At 38.4% G+C, this 15,298-nt stretch overlaps 1 protein-coding gene across 2 annotated transcripts; it reads right to left on the reverse strand.

The window, feature by feature from the left end:
- Positions 1 to 5,685: 5,685 nt before the first annotated feature.
- Positions 5,686 to 7,970, reverse strand: LOC112168952 (peptidyl-prolyl cis-trans isomerase CYP18-2). Of its 2 annotated transcripts, XM_024305884.2 has the most exons (6): positions 7,834 to 7,970; positions 7,617 to 7,712; positions 7,471 to 7,532; positions 7,214 to 7,347; positions 6,930 to 7,014; positions 5,686 to 6,039 (listed from the first exon to the last, which is right to left on the reverse strand). In XM_024305884.2, the coding sequence occupies exons 1-6, from the start codon at positions 7,906 to 7,908 to the stop codon at positions 5,967 to 5,969; spliced, it is 525 nt and encodes a 174-aa protein (XP_024161652.1). In that variant the 5' UTR covers positions 7,909 to 7,970; the 3' UTR covers positions 5,686 to 5,966. The 2 variants fall into 2 exon arrangements, with proteins under 2 accessions (XP_024161652.1, XP_040363435.1); XM_040507501.1 differs by lacking the exon at positions 5,686 to 6,039 and having other exon boundaries at positions 6,563 to 7,014.
- Between the last annotated feature and the right edge of the window lie 7,328 nt (positions 7,971 to 15,298).

Genomic DNA, 15,298 nt, shown 5'->3' on the forward strand with positions numbered 1-15,298 from the left:
CGTAAGGCTGATGCTGCTGGAGATTGCGGCAAGGCTAGGCTTGACGGAGGGATGTGACGCTAGGCTTGGCAGTGCGCACCTTGGAGTTTGGAGGTTTAGTGTTGTTGCTATTGGCTTGACTGAGGGATGTGACTGGAGAGGGATCAAGTTGGGTGTGAGGAAGTCAAAGCATAAGGCTCCGTCAAAGCCCAAAGCATGAGACTCCGTCACATGAGTGGGTGTCCAGAGTAATATTCTGGGTGACTAGAGTAAATTGGCAACCTTTTTTTTTTTTAAGTTGCCGTTGACCATCATGAATTGTCATCATTGAACTATCGTTGACCATCCTAGAATTGACGTTGACTGAGCTCAAGTGTGTGATAGTGACGAAGCCATTATATCGACTTCCTACAAACAGTGCTAATATTAATGTGTGTGACTGAGGGTCTTGTTAACGTTAGAGAGAAAGAGTGAGAGACACGATGTATAGCAGTTCGTCTCCCACCTTAACAGGAGACTATGTCCACTTGAAATGTTTAACTAGTGTTTGGGCCTTGCGGCCTAATAGGATTACAAGAGTTGTAATGGAGTGTGAAATAAATGGGAAGGAGTCACCTTTTATAGGGAAGGGAGGCTCCTTCATTTACATGTTTTTCAATGTGGGACACAAAGTCCCTTGCTAGTCTAGAAAGCTTGTTGTGAAGGTATTGGTGAGGAAGGGAAAGTGGCTTCCTGGTGAGCTCTTGGCTGCTTCCGACTACCACGGGGTAGCTTGGATGTCAGGCTATGGGATGCATGTTGCGGTTGGGTCCCACCATGACTTGAGGGCCCCCTAAGAGGGTGTTACATATGCTTGGTGACATAGTTATTTCTCCATACTAGTGGAGGTATCTATAGTTCAGGAAGGGAAAAGCTTTAAGGATGCTGCCCTAGGTGTTGGCAATGTATTTGTGGGAAAGTCTGGAAAAGGAGTGCTGTTTGAGGAGGAACCAAATGAAAGTGAGTCTGATAGTGAAGGTGATGGGGTGATTCATTTTCTAGCTTTCCCATGATGATTTCAAAAAAGTTGTGTCTGATAACTGGAAAAATCCGGTAAACACAAATGCTCTTAAAAACTTCTTAGCAATTAAAAACCATTTTTTTGTTTTCATTAAGATTTGGAATAAAACAGTGTTTGGAGATATCTTTAAGAAAACGACTCTTCTGCATGACAAAAGCCTTAAGATACAACAACAACTTATGTTGTTCCCTAACTCTACCTATCTGCAGGATCAAGATGCTAGAGTCAAAGATGTTCTAGCTCAGATGAAGAGTTATCCTGGGACCCAAAAAGCCAAATCCAACTAGTTAACCTTGGGGGACAAGAACACCAAGTTCTTTCAAACCCAAGTTAAGATGAGAAGAAAAAGGAATCACATTACATAATAAAGACAACAATGGTTTTGGCTACCATTTCATTCCCTATTTTTTGTAGGACTTCAAAATGAGATTCACTAGTAGCAGCCAACCGAGTGATAGTGACATTGCAGATTTCCTGACAAATCAGGACAAAACAGAATTATTAAAACTAGTTACTGAGGAGGAAATTCGAGAGGCCTTATTCTCAATAGGACCACTCAAGGCCCAAGACCAAATGGTCTACATGCCATGTTCTTCCAATTTTCCTCTTATCGACCTAAACCATACCAATATAGCTTTAATCCCAAAGATTGATAAACCTAAACTTGTCTCTCGTTTTAGACCAATTAGCTTATGTAATGTCAGCTACAATATAATAACAAAAGTCTTGGTTAAAAGGCTTAGACCTCTGCTGGAAAAGTGCATCTCTAAAAACTAAGGTGCTTTTGCCCTTGGGAGGACTATCCAAGATAACATTCTTATAGCTCACGAGCTAATCTCTAATTTCAAAAAAAAAAAAAAAAAAAAAAAAGGAACTCAACTGCTATGGCAGTTAAACTCGATTCAGAAAAAGCTTATGCTATTATGGATTGGAAGTTTATTCACAATTGCCTTTCAAAATTTGGATTTCATCCTATTTGGTTTAATAGAGTCATGAATTGTATTTCTAGTGTCCCTTTCTCCTTGATCATTAATGGAAATGGTGAAGGTTGGTTCAAACCAACCAGAGGAATTAGAAAAGTGGATCTGATCGGATATTTTTATGCCAATAATTTTCCTACATCCGATTTAAGAATGTCAATTGTAGATAGGGAAGAAGCAGGGTCTCCCGCAGAGGACTTATGGAACTAATTGTAAGACTTTCCAAGTTTAAAAGTTTATTGAAGTTGTGAAAACAATTAAAAGTAAATAACAAATAACGAAATTGCTTAAGGTTGAGAACCAACATATGAACAGAAGTCAAGGAATGCATCCACCGCCAATCAATCATGTATGCAAACCATGTTTAACCTAGTCTTATCCATACATGGATAAAGATGCTCAAGTTAACTCACTGTTAGAATTAACCTATTGTTTTTCCTTATATGTATGCTAAGTGAGAGAAAAGCTCTACACCTAACCTACTTTCTAAGCATGCAACCTAGGTTAAGCAACTCTAGATTTAAGACATAGAAATCATTATGCAAAAGAAAAACGAGACATCACAAGGCATCTCAAGTACGACGCGTCTCAATTAACCTTGGAACCTAAAAACAAATCTTATGCTTAGATATTTTGCTACTCTTGAACTCTCAAAGGGACCTTATCAAACTAGGGGCAGGCAATGATTGTTAATAGCAATAGAATCCTAAACATGCAATCTAAGTTGGCCACCAAAGATAACACATAAAGAATTCATGAATGTAAAATTGGAAATTAGCAGGTTCTCGTCCAATAAATAAACAAAACTAATTAAATATCATAGCATGGCATACAATCATGATTGGGGCTTTAATAGCCCCCAACTACTAAGAAATTAGTTGCACATAGTTTGAATTGAAAGCACACAAGAGTTCAGAAGAAAGAAAATGAGAAATCCTAAAACTGAAGTTGAAAATAGTCGGAATTCGACTAGTCTAAAAATGGATTCGACTAGTCTAAAATCGCTTTGTTCAAGTTCTTATGCCCGGGTTCTCTGCTTAATTCTCGCGTGTAAGAATGCTCTCGTTAGCTTTTCTAGCCTTTTTACAGTGCTCTTGAGTTCTCTTTCATTCCCTTTTGGTTTTAGATTCTTTGAGGTGTAAAGAAAACTAACTTCTTGATTCTCTGCTTGAATTAGGATTTCTCCACATCACTTTTTCCAATGAGAATAAACCATGTCATCACCAATATTTTCTGAGTATTTCTCCTTTAATTGCTGCGATTTCCATGGATTGGGCTTCTCGATCCATCAAGGTCTCCTACTCGGGTCTAAAATCCAAGATTTTCCTTATTACGCATCTTTCTTCCGTATTATCTCTTTTTTGTATATTTGCTTTGAAAAACCTAGAATATATAAGAAACCAACAAAGATTAATATAGGAATTAACCATATAAATGTCACCTAAAATGATAAGCCTATGAGGATCCCTTATCCCCTTACATTTTTGTCCTTTGTATGGAGCCTTTTATCAATACATGAACAAGTTAGTTGAAAAGTCAAAGACTCATGTTGGTCTTCTATCGTTTCTTTTAGGCTTCAGAATTTCAAATTTGGTTTTTGCTGATGGCTGCCTTATCTTTGCAAAAGCTTCTCCTAAAGGAGCTAGGAACATCCTTAAAACCCTGAATAGCTTCTCTCTTGCCTCAGGACAGAAAATCAACTTTAATAAATCCTCTCTCCCAATGTCCCCAATAGATTAAAACATGATATTGATAGAGTATCCAACAGAAAAATACCGTAGGGAAGTATCTAAGCATCCATAATGTGGTGTTTTGGAAAGACCCCATCAATGTCAAAGAGTTGTTACTTAGAATTACCAAAAAGCTTGCTGGCTGGAAAAAAGGAACCTTATAAAGGGCTGGAAGGGCCACTTTAATTAAAACAAACTTAGCTGGAATACCTAACCATGTTATGTCCTGTTTCAAATACCCTGCAAAATTTTCTAAAGCAATTGACAAGGAAGCTCAGGATTTCCTCTAGGGCTCGAGTGCAAACAACCCCCCAGTTGCATGGGATAAGGTCTGCACACCTAAGTCCATTGGTGGCTTAGGAATAAGACCAGCTGCCTATTTCAACAATGCTGCTATTACCAAGCTTGCTTGGATGATAATTTCTGAGCCTAGTAACTGGTGGGTTCAAATTATGAAAAAGAAATACCTTAGGAAGAATTCTTTCTTCCAGGTTAAGAAAAAACAGTCCAATTCCTGGAATGGAATTTTAGACTATAAGAACATCATAAGCCAGGGGATCAGATGGACAGTAGGGAATGGTAAAAGTATAAATTTCTGGACCATCAATTGGGTTTTTCCTTTCCCTCTTATTAATCTTATTCCTGATGTTCAAAAAAGTTCCATTAACTAGAATTCTACTTTAAGTGAATGCATTACAGGTCACCATTAGAACAATGCAAAACTACTGAGCTGCCAAGATCAAGGTACAGTTAATCAAATTATGGGAATCCTATACCAATCAACAACCATGAGGATACCTTTATTTGGGGACCAGCTGCAAATGGTAAGTTCTCTGTTAAGACTGCTACTTGGTTACAATGCAAAAACTCTGATAAACATCCTCAAATCAAACTCATTAACAAAATGTGGAAGTTAAATCTGCCACCAAAAATAAAGATGTTTAGTTGACTTCTCCTTAGGGAAAGACTGAAACGAAAGACATCTCAAGATTCAACTTAATAAATGATAATAGCTGCTCCTTATGCAACTCTGATTTAGTGACTGTCCTTTTACGATGGAAGTTTGAAAACCTTCTAATTTGCATAACCTCCAGGACTAAAGTAGTGGCTACTTAGAGGTTTTTAACTCTATTTTTTTTAAACAAGCACTGTGATAAAGAGCTTTTTATGAAACTCTTAATGATTTGTTGGCAAATCTGAAAAGCCAGAAATGATTGTTCTTTCAGGAACATAAACACATCCAGGTTCAGTAGCAGTTGAACTCCAAAAGGTTAATGTAGAACATAACATGGTAGAGATACGGGGAGTTCCAAAAAACAACTCTGGTGCAATCAAATGGCACCCTCCCCCCAACTCTACTATCAAGATCAACTTTGATTGATTTGTTTCCAAAAACTCTGCAGCCTGCGGGTTTATCCTCAGAAATTCAAATAATAACATCATAGCAGCTGTATCAAAAATTGTTGGGCGCATATCAGTTCCTATTGCAGAGGCTTTAGCGCTAAGGGACAGTCTTTGGTATGCTCATCAGAAAGGAGTTGAAAGAATTTAGGTTGAAGGAGATTCAAAACTAGTCATTAATGCAGTAAAAGGCAAGCTCAGTCCTCCTTGGAGAATTTCACAAATGGTACTGGACATCAAGAAGATAGCTGCAGGATTCGAAGAAGTCATTTTCAAACATATTCTAAGGGAAGCCAATTTCACTGCAGACGCTTGCGCACATTTAAGTCATGCTAACAACAGAGAAAGAGTTTGGGGAAGCCGTCTCCCTCCAAGCATTACTAGAGCCATTCTGTTTGACCAGTTCGGAACTTGGTGTCCTAAAGGAACCTCCTTATCCAAAAAAAAAAAAAAGATCTGCGTCTCACCGTGGGCCATCCAAAAACTGAATAAATAATATAATTTAAGAAGGAAACCGTGGTTGTCTGCCCTCTAAAATCGATCATCTACATTATATCCATTTGAGTGAGAACCTGGCAGTAGGCCAATAGTTCATGTATTCATTTATCAAGCAAGAAGTAAAAACAGAAATCCAGAAGGAAGATAGAAAACTTAAGTCTTGGGTAAAATGCCTGAAGTGCCAGAATGGAGGAGAGTATCTAATCCACATAACTGACCCGTTCCCCTTTTCTTCCACCATTTGTTTTCTCATCAATCATCATATTTGTAAATGAGTGACACGACTTCGTGCCTTAACTTGGCACAGGAACCTTGACTTTATGGATATACATTGATTTCATGGATTACATCTTTGACAGATGCTCCAAGTATCATCACATCTTCAAGTGGCCTGTATTTTAAACAAAGGCATGTAGCTTAGAGCTCTAAAAATACCACGCAACTAAATCTTCCTAAAATGTACTATATAATAGCAAACATTAGAAATCTACAGACAGCTTCTGTCTGCATATGATGCATGGTGCAGGGAGGTTATGGAAACCCATGTAAAATGTGCCATAATAGCTTCACCCCTTGTCTTTCTTTCTTCTTATTGGTATCTTCCTTAGCAGATTTGCTTTTACCTTACATGGTTATGTTAAGGCAATTTAACTTGCCATCTGAAGAAATTCATGCTATTGCTCACATGATCAACACATTGACTACATTGATCAATATACTCCAACCAATGGCACATTTATCAATTTTTATCTACCCCAGTAAATAAGCACTAAGCAGAGTCCTAAAAATTGATAATCTTAACTAGTGAATACTTCAAAAGTAAAGATAAAAACAGAAACAATGTCCAAGCTATTGTGAGATATGAGTGAATCAAATAAAATTGTTCAACACATCTCCCTACTCGGTATCACAAACTTGACTCCAAAATTATGAATATGGCAACAAACATAGAAGAGGGAACTGGCTAGCTGTTCATCATCCAATAAACATAATTGCAGGTGACCTAACTTGCTTAAGTTAAATCACCCATTGACATTAATCTCTTTCTCTCCCTTCAGCTTTATGAAAATTCTGAGACTCATCTTTACATGAGCTCGGATTGTAGCTTACTACAGCATCTATTTTCACCCTAAACTGAGATTTTGACTACATGAAGGAGGTGCTACCTAGTTCAGGAACAAATATGACTGGAACCATTGTCTGGTTTGAGAAGAAAATTCAAACAGTAGAAGCCAACTCTTGTTGAAAAGAATGATCGAGAATAACACTACGAAGGAATACCTATCATTGTCATCAGTTGGGACATTGCCAATTTCTACGATTGTATCCATTCCTCTGCAAACTCTTCCAAATATGGTGTGCTTTCCTGAATGAGCACAGAAACAAAGTGATGTCACCATTCTAGTATTTTCAATAGAAGGGCAGTGTAGTGATGTCTCATGCAGTAAACAACTGAAATGAGGCCATTAACAGTAGAGACATTTTGTAGACAAGGAAAAAAGGGTCTTTTGGCAAGCTAGTGATGCAACAGAGTCTAACAGTTCTAATTAATAAAGCTGTATTACCGTCCAGTGATGGACATGGTGCCAGCGTGATGAAGAACTGGGTTCCATTCGTATTTGGACCAGTATTTGCCATGGATAGAATGCCCGCTGCAGTATGATTCAACTGGGGTTTTATCTCGTCCTCAAATTTTGCACTGAAACTCAAAAGAGAATAGTCCTCTTTAATTACATGACTGATGAAAGTGGTGCTAAAAGTTAATTCAGAGTTGACAAAACTTGAGTGCATGACTTGACAATTTTATAAAAATAAAAATTACCCGTAAATTGATTTTATACCCTTTCCTGTCCCAGAAAGATCACCAGCTTGCACTAAAAAATTCTAACATCAGCAGATAACACAAAAGATTTCAACTTTTAATTTCGAAAGATAGTATATATAATTAAGGAGAGGAATTTCTGTGACCTTGATGACTCTGTGGAATGTGACACCGTCATAATGATGCCCGCGTGAGAGCTCCATGAAGTTTCTGCAAGCCCTGGGTGCGTCCTTGTAGTAGAGCTATGAGTGGTGAACGATTTGAACACATAGACATATACGAACAATTAGTACATTATTGGAAAGTAAAGGAGCAAGAGAATACTCAAGTAAACTATGGGAAGGGATACCGGATTAATATTACCTCAACGGTGAGATCACCAAACGATGTTTCTAGGGTCACCGACCTTGAGTAGTCTTCATCTGCGATTGACGACATCTTTCAGACTCGCAGAGTGGGAAAGACTTAATCTTGGAGACACTATCTTTCCTTTTTCACCTCTGTAGTCTGCACCAAGAAAAAGATTTAAAAAAAAGGAAAGGGTTTTAACCTCTCTTTGTTAAGACCAAGCCCACATCTTATGGTAGCTAGCATTCCTCTAGTGGTAGTTGGGCCCAAAATGTCGGATTGGTTCTAACATAAAGAGGTCAAAACTCTTTTCTTTTTATTTTTTATTCTTTAGATTTTAGAAGTAAAAATTATATGTGAATTCAATATTTATTACATTGAAAAATAAGCTCTATTTTTTCAAGTCTACTCTTCTAATAAATGTCCCACATTTTTTCCTTTCTTTCGTTTAAGATGTTTAAAGTACTTTTGTATATTTTTTGAATAAATATCATATCGATATATCTTTATCATTAAACTCAAACCAGAATGGGTCATTACATATCTTTCTTCTACCTATATTTTTCCCTATTATTTATGTTCTTATTTTTTTAAAATTTAACTCAAATAAAAACACAGTTAATAGGAGAAAATATCAATTTAGTCACTCAATTATGATTCAGTCGATAATTTAGTCACTCAATTTTGAAAAATATCACTTAACTTTAACTCTATTATACATTTTAGTCACTCATTCAACAACCGTTAACTTTTCTTTTAAGTCATTGTGAATTATATATATATACTAAAGCAAGGTTTTTGGTATGTTTATCAGATTTAAAGCAAACAATCAGATTTTAGGATGAGACCTAGCAGTACTCTGCTAGGGTTGAGCGGCCGCCACCGTTGGGCGAGGTTTTGCAACACCTTCCCCCTTGTTCAATAGGGATCTATTCCTTCACCTTCTGTGGTGTCGGCTCTTTGGAGTGGGGACTCTCTTCTCCCCTCCTTCTCATTTTATCTAATGTCGCTCCCGTGCGTTGAGGTGGAGGCAGCGTGCGCTTTGCCGACTCGATCGGTGTTGAGGATGATAGCCTATCTATCATCGCAGATGGCGGCTCACGACGTGGTTCGTCGAGGCCTCAGCGGGCGCGTCTCAAATTTGGTGAGGTGGGTCGGGTTGGTTTGTGCTTGGATGTTCAGGGCATGCCCAGTCTGGATCAATCAAGCAGTGTTCTCACCTAATCGGTACATGGTGAGGCTGATCCCGTTCAGCATGATAGGTTGGAACGATGGTTGCGTCTTCTTCGATGAGGATTGGAAGGGTTGCATTCGGGCCGACTCTGGCAGGATTTGCAGATCGAATGGACGTTGAAGGGCTTCCCAAGTATGTTGCGCAGCTACCTTCTCCAGAATGCTCTCTTCCATCAAGCTTTGGTGGAGCCCCTGGTGGATTCCGACGGGGTTAATGGCGCAACGGCTTGGATCAATAGTGTTTGGGTTCGGAGGCATTCAGGTGCCTAGAGATGAGCTAATGCTGGGGTGCCCATGAGCTTGGGTGCCCTAATCAGATTCAAATGGGCTTGGGCTTTTGTCAAGGCTGCTTTGGCAGACTTGACTTTGGTCTTATGCGTCTTTGTCAAGGCTGCTTTCATTCTAGATGCGTCTGTGCATCTTATTATCCTTTATTGTTTTTTCTTTATTATAGATGCTTTGGTGCATGTCGTTATGCTTTATTGTTTTCTTTCGATGCTTTTGCATTGCTCCATGTAACCCTCTGTTATCACTTAATATAGTTTGTCGTCTTGCCTTTCAAAAAAAAAACAAGGTTTTTGTTACTGTAGCTTAGGAACAGTACTCCTTTAATAACAGTGTGCTTCCCCTTTTGCCCCCGCTGCATGACCCTGATATTACTCTATTGCCCCTGCCACCTGTTGATCTGCTAAGCTGACAGATAGTGAGAATTGTTGCATGTCCTTCTTTCTGGACGCAAGTGAGAAACTGCCTCGCACAAAGAAAGAGGAAGAGAGGTGGAGATAATTGGTTCTGGTGAAGAATCATAACAAAACGAAAGGGAACAGGTTCTACTTTCCGACCCATCTATCCCAACAGAAACATACAACATATTTCTGGGAGGCTTCCGTCGATTATGACTTTCAATTTCTATTTCTGTCTCTAGAGTTTTTTTTTTTTTTTTGGCAAATCTTGATCTACAAAGTCTGAGGTACATAGTTTCTTTTTGTTGAGCTTTTGTGTTTGTGATTATCACTTAATATCAATTTCAATTGTAACTGGTTCGCTATTGCATTCTAAAGGTATTCCCGATCTTAAAGTTTGGATCTTTTAAGTGCATGGTTTCTGGAATTTATGGGGTTTTCAGGTTTTAAAGTGAAATGGGCGGAATGGGTAGGAAAGTTTGGAAATTTTGGGTGTTAATTTCCTTTTGCTTTCTAGGTTTTTTAAGTTTCTAATGGAAAAGGGTGGCCTAACCTCTGCAGGCAGTCCCAGCATTGCCTCACCAAGCCCACATCTTGTGGTAGTTAGGCCCAAAATCTAGGCTTCGTCCTAACATAAAGAGGTCAAAACTCTTTTTTTTTAGATGTTAGAAATACAAATGATATATGAAGTTTACTACAATCTAAAACTCAATGTTTATTACATTGAAAAATTAATTCTATTTTTTCAAGTATATCCTTCTAATAAATGTCCTGCATTTTCTTCTTTCTTTCGTTTAAGATGTTTAAAATATTTTTGTATATTTTTTGAATAAATTTCATATCGATATATCTCTATCATTACACTCAAGCCAGATTGGGTCATTACATATCCTTCCTCTATCGATATTTTTTTTCTTATTATTTATGTTTTTATTTTGTTAAAATTTAACTAAAATAAAAACTTAATTAATAGGAAAAAAGATATCACTTTAATCACTCAACTATGACTCCGCCGACATTTTAGTCACTTAATTTTGAAAAATGTCACTTTGTTTTAGGAAAACTAAAATTGGGATGCAGAGAGAACAACAAAGAGAATGGGTTGTACTTTTATTGATAATAGGAACCTCTTTATATAGAGGATTAAAAGCATAGAATCAAAGTCTTAAAAGGAAACATAATCGTACAATAATTAGGATATCTACGAAGATATCTTTGCTAACCCTATTACAACTCAGACAAGTAACTAGAGTTTGGGTTAGATACACAATCTAGGTGTCCTTAAACACTCTCCCTTGCCCAAACAAGGCGCTCCTCTCGTTGCCTCATCAAAAACCTTGTCGAGTAACAAAAACTCAGTGGGACAAAAATAACCTCGGTTGAAAGAGAAAAAGAGTACAATCCACCATTCACGTTTCAAGACCATACATGTAGATATCTGATGTCTGCATCTCCCCCTGATGACCACGATCATGGGAGTTTAGATAACTTCCGTAAACTATGCTACCAACATGTTTCTTAAAAGTGGAATTGGGCAATGACTTAATGAAAAATCAGCCACACTGTCCTCAAATTGAACCTAGTTCACTCTGATCTTGTGGAGAGTTTGTTATTGTTGATTATGCTTGGTGTTGTCATCTTTGATGTAGCCTTGCTTCATTCGTCCAAAGCCATCAACATTATCCTCATAAATGCTCGTAGACTCATCTTGTGATAGACTTCAAACCACAATTGCTTCGAATATGCATAATTATGGATTCAATCCACATACATTCATGAATCGCTTTGTTTAATAATCTTTGCATGGTTCGAAGAAGTAGCGACAATGGTCTGTTTTGTAGACCACCAAGATATCGCGGTTTTACCCATGGTGAATACATAACAAGTTTGGGAATAACTTTTGTGTGGGTCAGAGAGGTACTCAGCATCAGCAAAACTTTATAAAACACTAATGTCGTTTTGGGAGCCTGCGTTCCTGGTGTGTGACGAGTCTGAAGCCATCATCTCTCTATAAGGATAGAACAAGCCCATATCAGTCGTACATCTTGTTAATGTTTAAGATTTAGCGATGGCTAAATCCTGGTTAACGCTAGTCCGATGGGCGGACCGCTACTTGTGATGTAATCAATATCTCCGCTACCTGTCAAGTAAAATACAAAGGGCATCAAAGGGAGACCGCGCTGGGTAGTCTTCTCTTCTCCAATGCCTAAGTTAGTCAATGTATTTATGTTGACAGAATAATAGTAGGTAAGTAGTAAATGCGTAATTAATGAGGAGAAATGAAAGAACCTTTATAGGTGGGGAAAAGGCTGACCTCTTCCATGTTTTCGATGTTGGACTGATATGCTTCAGTTCCCAGCTTCTGGAACTTCTGATGCTATCTTGGCACGGCGCATCAGCGGTGATCTGGGGGTAAGCCAGGGCTCAGGCGGTAGCCTGCTTGGCTGTGTTCCCATAGGTCACTCCTTTCGTGAGAGTTGGTACCGCTAGCAGTACCATGAACATGGCTCATTATAGCTAATTATGCTTGGAAAATGCTCATGTAAGTACAAGTCCCCCAAGTCCCCAGTCAAGGAGGGCAATCTTGGTTAGGGAGTTGCCTAGCGGTTTTGAAGCGTTACTTCCGCTAGACTTGCAAAAGCATAATTAGCGTCAGTGCATTGTTAACCATGGACTTACTGAGCAAAAGCTTTATACCCTTTCGGGTGGGCCCCTGCTTGGCCCCTTAGGCCATCTCCAGCTGTGAGGGGCTAAAATAGCCCCCGGGCTAAATTTTAGCCCCCCATAATCACTATTCATATGAATAGTAAGGGCTATAATTTCTACCATCTCCAACCCTTAGGGCTATAATTTTAAATGCCCTATTATTTTATTGTTTTTCATTATGTATTTCTAATATATAGTATTTTATAACTATGCTACTATTTCCACTTATATAATTATTTTTTTTATCAAATATTATTAATTTTTTAGATAAGATTTTATCGTGCCACATGTCACGTTGTAAGTAATTATTCAGATTCTTGATTAGATTTGTTTGTGTGTTTATCCCGATTACTTTTTAGCCGACCCAAAAATAAATAAATAAATAAATAAACTCAACGGTTAGACTTAGCTGACATCAGCATGCTGATGCCGACATCAGCCATGCAATTGTCAGCCATTCAAATAATCAGAATGGTTTTTTTTGTGTCCAACGTGGTCCCCACACACACAAGCCCACGGGCTAAAGAAGGGGCCATATATAACCCAGCCCATAGCCCTTTTAGCCCCCCAAACTCATTTTTGTAATAGCATGCCCCTCAATTGGAGATGGTTTTCACAATAATTTGGGCTATATCAACCCCATGGCCCTCAATTGGAGATGGCCTTAGGGAGTCCCCCACTCCTCGGCTAAGATAGACCTCTATTTAGTCAGTGTATTATTTGTTAAGGGGAGCTGCGCTGAGCAGAGGGTGTTGGGTAGCGAGGCCAATCTTTGATTCCCGAGTCCGTCGTCGACTGTTGACGTGTCCCCTTTTCCCAGAGGGACGTAGCTTGACTGTACCGCCGTGTGGCGGTCGTCATCAGAATGAGGTGTTGCCTTGGGAATCGCTGTTGGTGGAAGTCCCTCCGCTGATAGTAAGCGGCCGGAAGTGTCGCGGGGACCTACCTAGTTGCAGCTCAACAAACGGTGTTGCGCTCAGCTGAGACTGTTGTCTTTAAGATGAAAGGGGAAAAGTCCCGCTAATTGTGTTTGTGCTTAGCGGAGACTGTTTCGCTTGCAAGGTGAAAGGGATAAGTCCCGCTAGCGGTGTTGCACTTAGGCCTCGTTTGGTTCACGGAAGGGAAATCAATTCCCTTGTCTTTCCGGTGGGGAAGGGAAACTAAAGTTCCTGTCAGATTTCCTTTCCTGTGTTTGGTAAAGCAGGGAAAGCATCCAGGAAAGACCATTTGATTTCCCTTCCAGTGTTTGGTTGGTGAAGGAAAGGAAAGTAAAATTTAGCTATGTTTCAATAATACCCTTGTATTTTAAAATAAAAACAACATCATAAAAATTCAAAAGTACACCAATTTTTCAACAAGAGAGGGAATTTGCTGCCATGTGAAGATCCAAAACAACAATCTGGAATGGATTTTCAGAACTGCCAAGGGTACTCAAGCAATCAAACCTCAAAGAAACAGTACTGACTTGACATGCAGCCAAGTTTCTGGAGCAGTTTGGTGGTCATAGTCCTGTTTACATTATCATCATTTGCTACTACAACCCAGAGTCCTCTGAACTCTGAGTTGGAATCTGGTTGCTCCATATATTGCCTTGCATCATCTGCAGAAAATTTGTCACAAAAGATTCATAATTAGGTTGCCAACTTACTGAGATGATATATTCTGTTCATACATTGTATTCTCACATCAATTCAAATTCCACAAATAAGGCACACAGAGAACAGAGTACTGGACAGATGGGGACAAACTTAACAAGTTGAAAGAAAAGGGGGGGTATTCATCAGACAAAGATGCAAGCTGAAGGGGCTAATGTTCATATTTTCAGAAACCTTTCTGAAATTTGTTGTAGAAAGATATGATGCAATATGTTTTCCAACAGCTTCAAATGCAAAGAGCATACTGATTTATAAAATGAAATGCTTATTATACATAATAAATAAATAACGTCACCAATATGAGCATATCGTCAATTACTAGCTCCTATGCTTCTAAAAAACATCAATTAACTGGTAAACTGTAAATTTGAGCATCATACTTTTCACTAGATACGAAGTGCAAATGATATTTTACAAGCAAATAGGTCAGAATTGACTTGGAGATTTATAACATGTCCCTTGTCCCTGTACTTGAGATATTATCTACTCCACATGCCTTATCAGAGTTTAGACACTTTAAGGCTTACTTGAATAAAGAAGGCAATGACAATTCTAGAGTTGACAAAGACTATATGAAAGTTATGCAGAAGTATTATTCCAAAGCAATTGAAATATTTGTACATCATTTCTGAACAGTGAAATGGGTTATAATTTGCTTCCCATTCATCAGAAATAAAAAGCTGCAACGTGACTAAAGTCTCATGAATTCAAGAGCACTGGCGAAGACTATAATTTTTCTCTGTCACAAGGGGTTGCTTATAAAACTATGGGCTTGGAATCTAGACTTTCTCAGGGAAAAAAAAAGAAAGGAAAAAGAACTCTTCAAGAACATGATTTTTCACCAAAACTGTGGGCAACAAATGCAATACAACTCAAAATCTTACAAAAGTAAACAAAAGTCAGATGAACTCATGAACATCTGTAGTACGTACCTGGACAATCTTTTTGCAAATGCTAAAGCTCAAGCCTTCTTAATTTCATTGTTGTTGTTCCTCCTACCAGCATAATCAATGATCAACGATACTCCACTGAAGCTGAAAATGCCTCATCTCCAATGAGAAGCTTCCATTATCTTTTGCTGACATCTCCATGACATCAGTTACCAAAGTGTAGAGAACATAGCTAGTTTTTTACCATGGTGTCTACAATAATCATCTTTTCAGAAACATTAGCATCCATCACAAAATCTTGATTGAAAACCTC

Source organism: Rosa chinensis, chromosome 6 (genome assembly GCF_002994745.2).
Source record: "Rosa chinensis cultivar Old Blush chromosome 6, RchiOBHm-V2, whole genome shotgun sequence".
NCBI classification, from domain to species: domain Eukaryota; kingdom Viridiplantae; phylum Streptophyta; class Magnoliopsida; order Rosales; family Rosaceae; genus Rosa; species Rosa chinensis.

Excerpts from the sequence above, each read along its gene's own strand:
- LOC112168952 (XM_040507501.1), bottom strand. The coding sequence starts at position 7,908 with ATGTCGTCAATCGCAGATGAAGACTACTCAAGGTCGGTGACCCTAGAA. Across the intron at positions 7,348-7,470 it reads GGTATAAAATCAATTTACGG|TGCAAAATTTGAGGACGAGA; the intron begins GTAATTTTTATT and ends TTTGAGTTTCAG. Across the intron at positions 7,015-7,213 it reads ACCATGTCCATCACTGGACG|GAAAGCACACCATATTTGGA; the intron begins GTAATACAGCTT and ends GTGCTCATTCAG.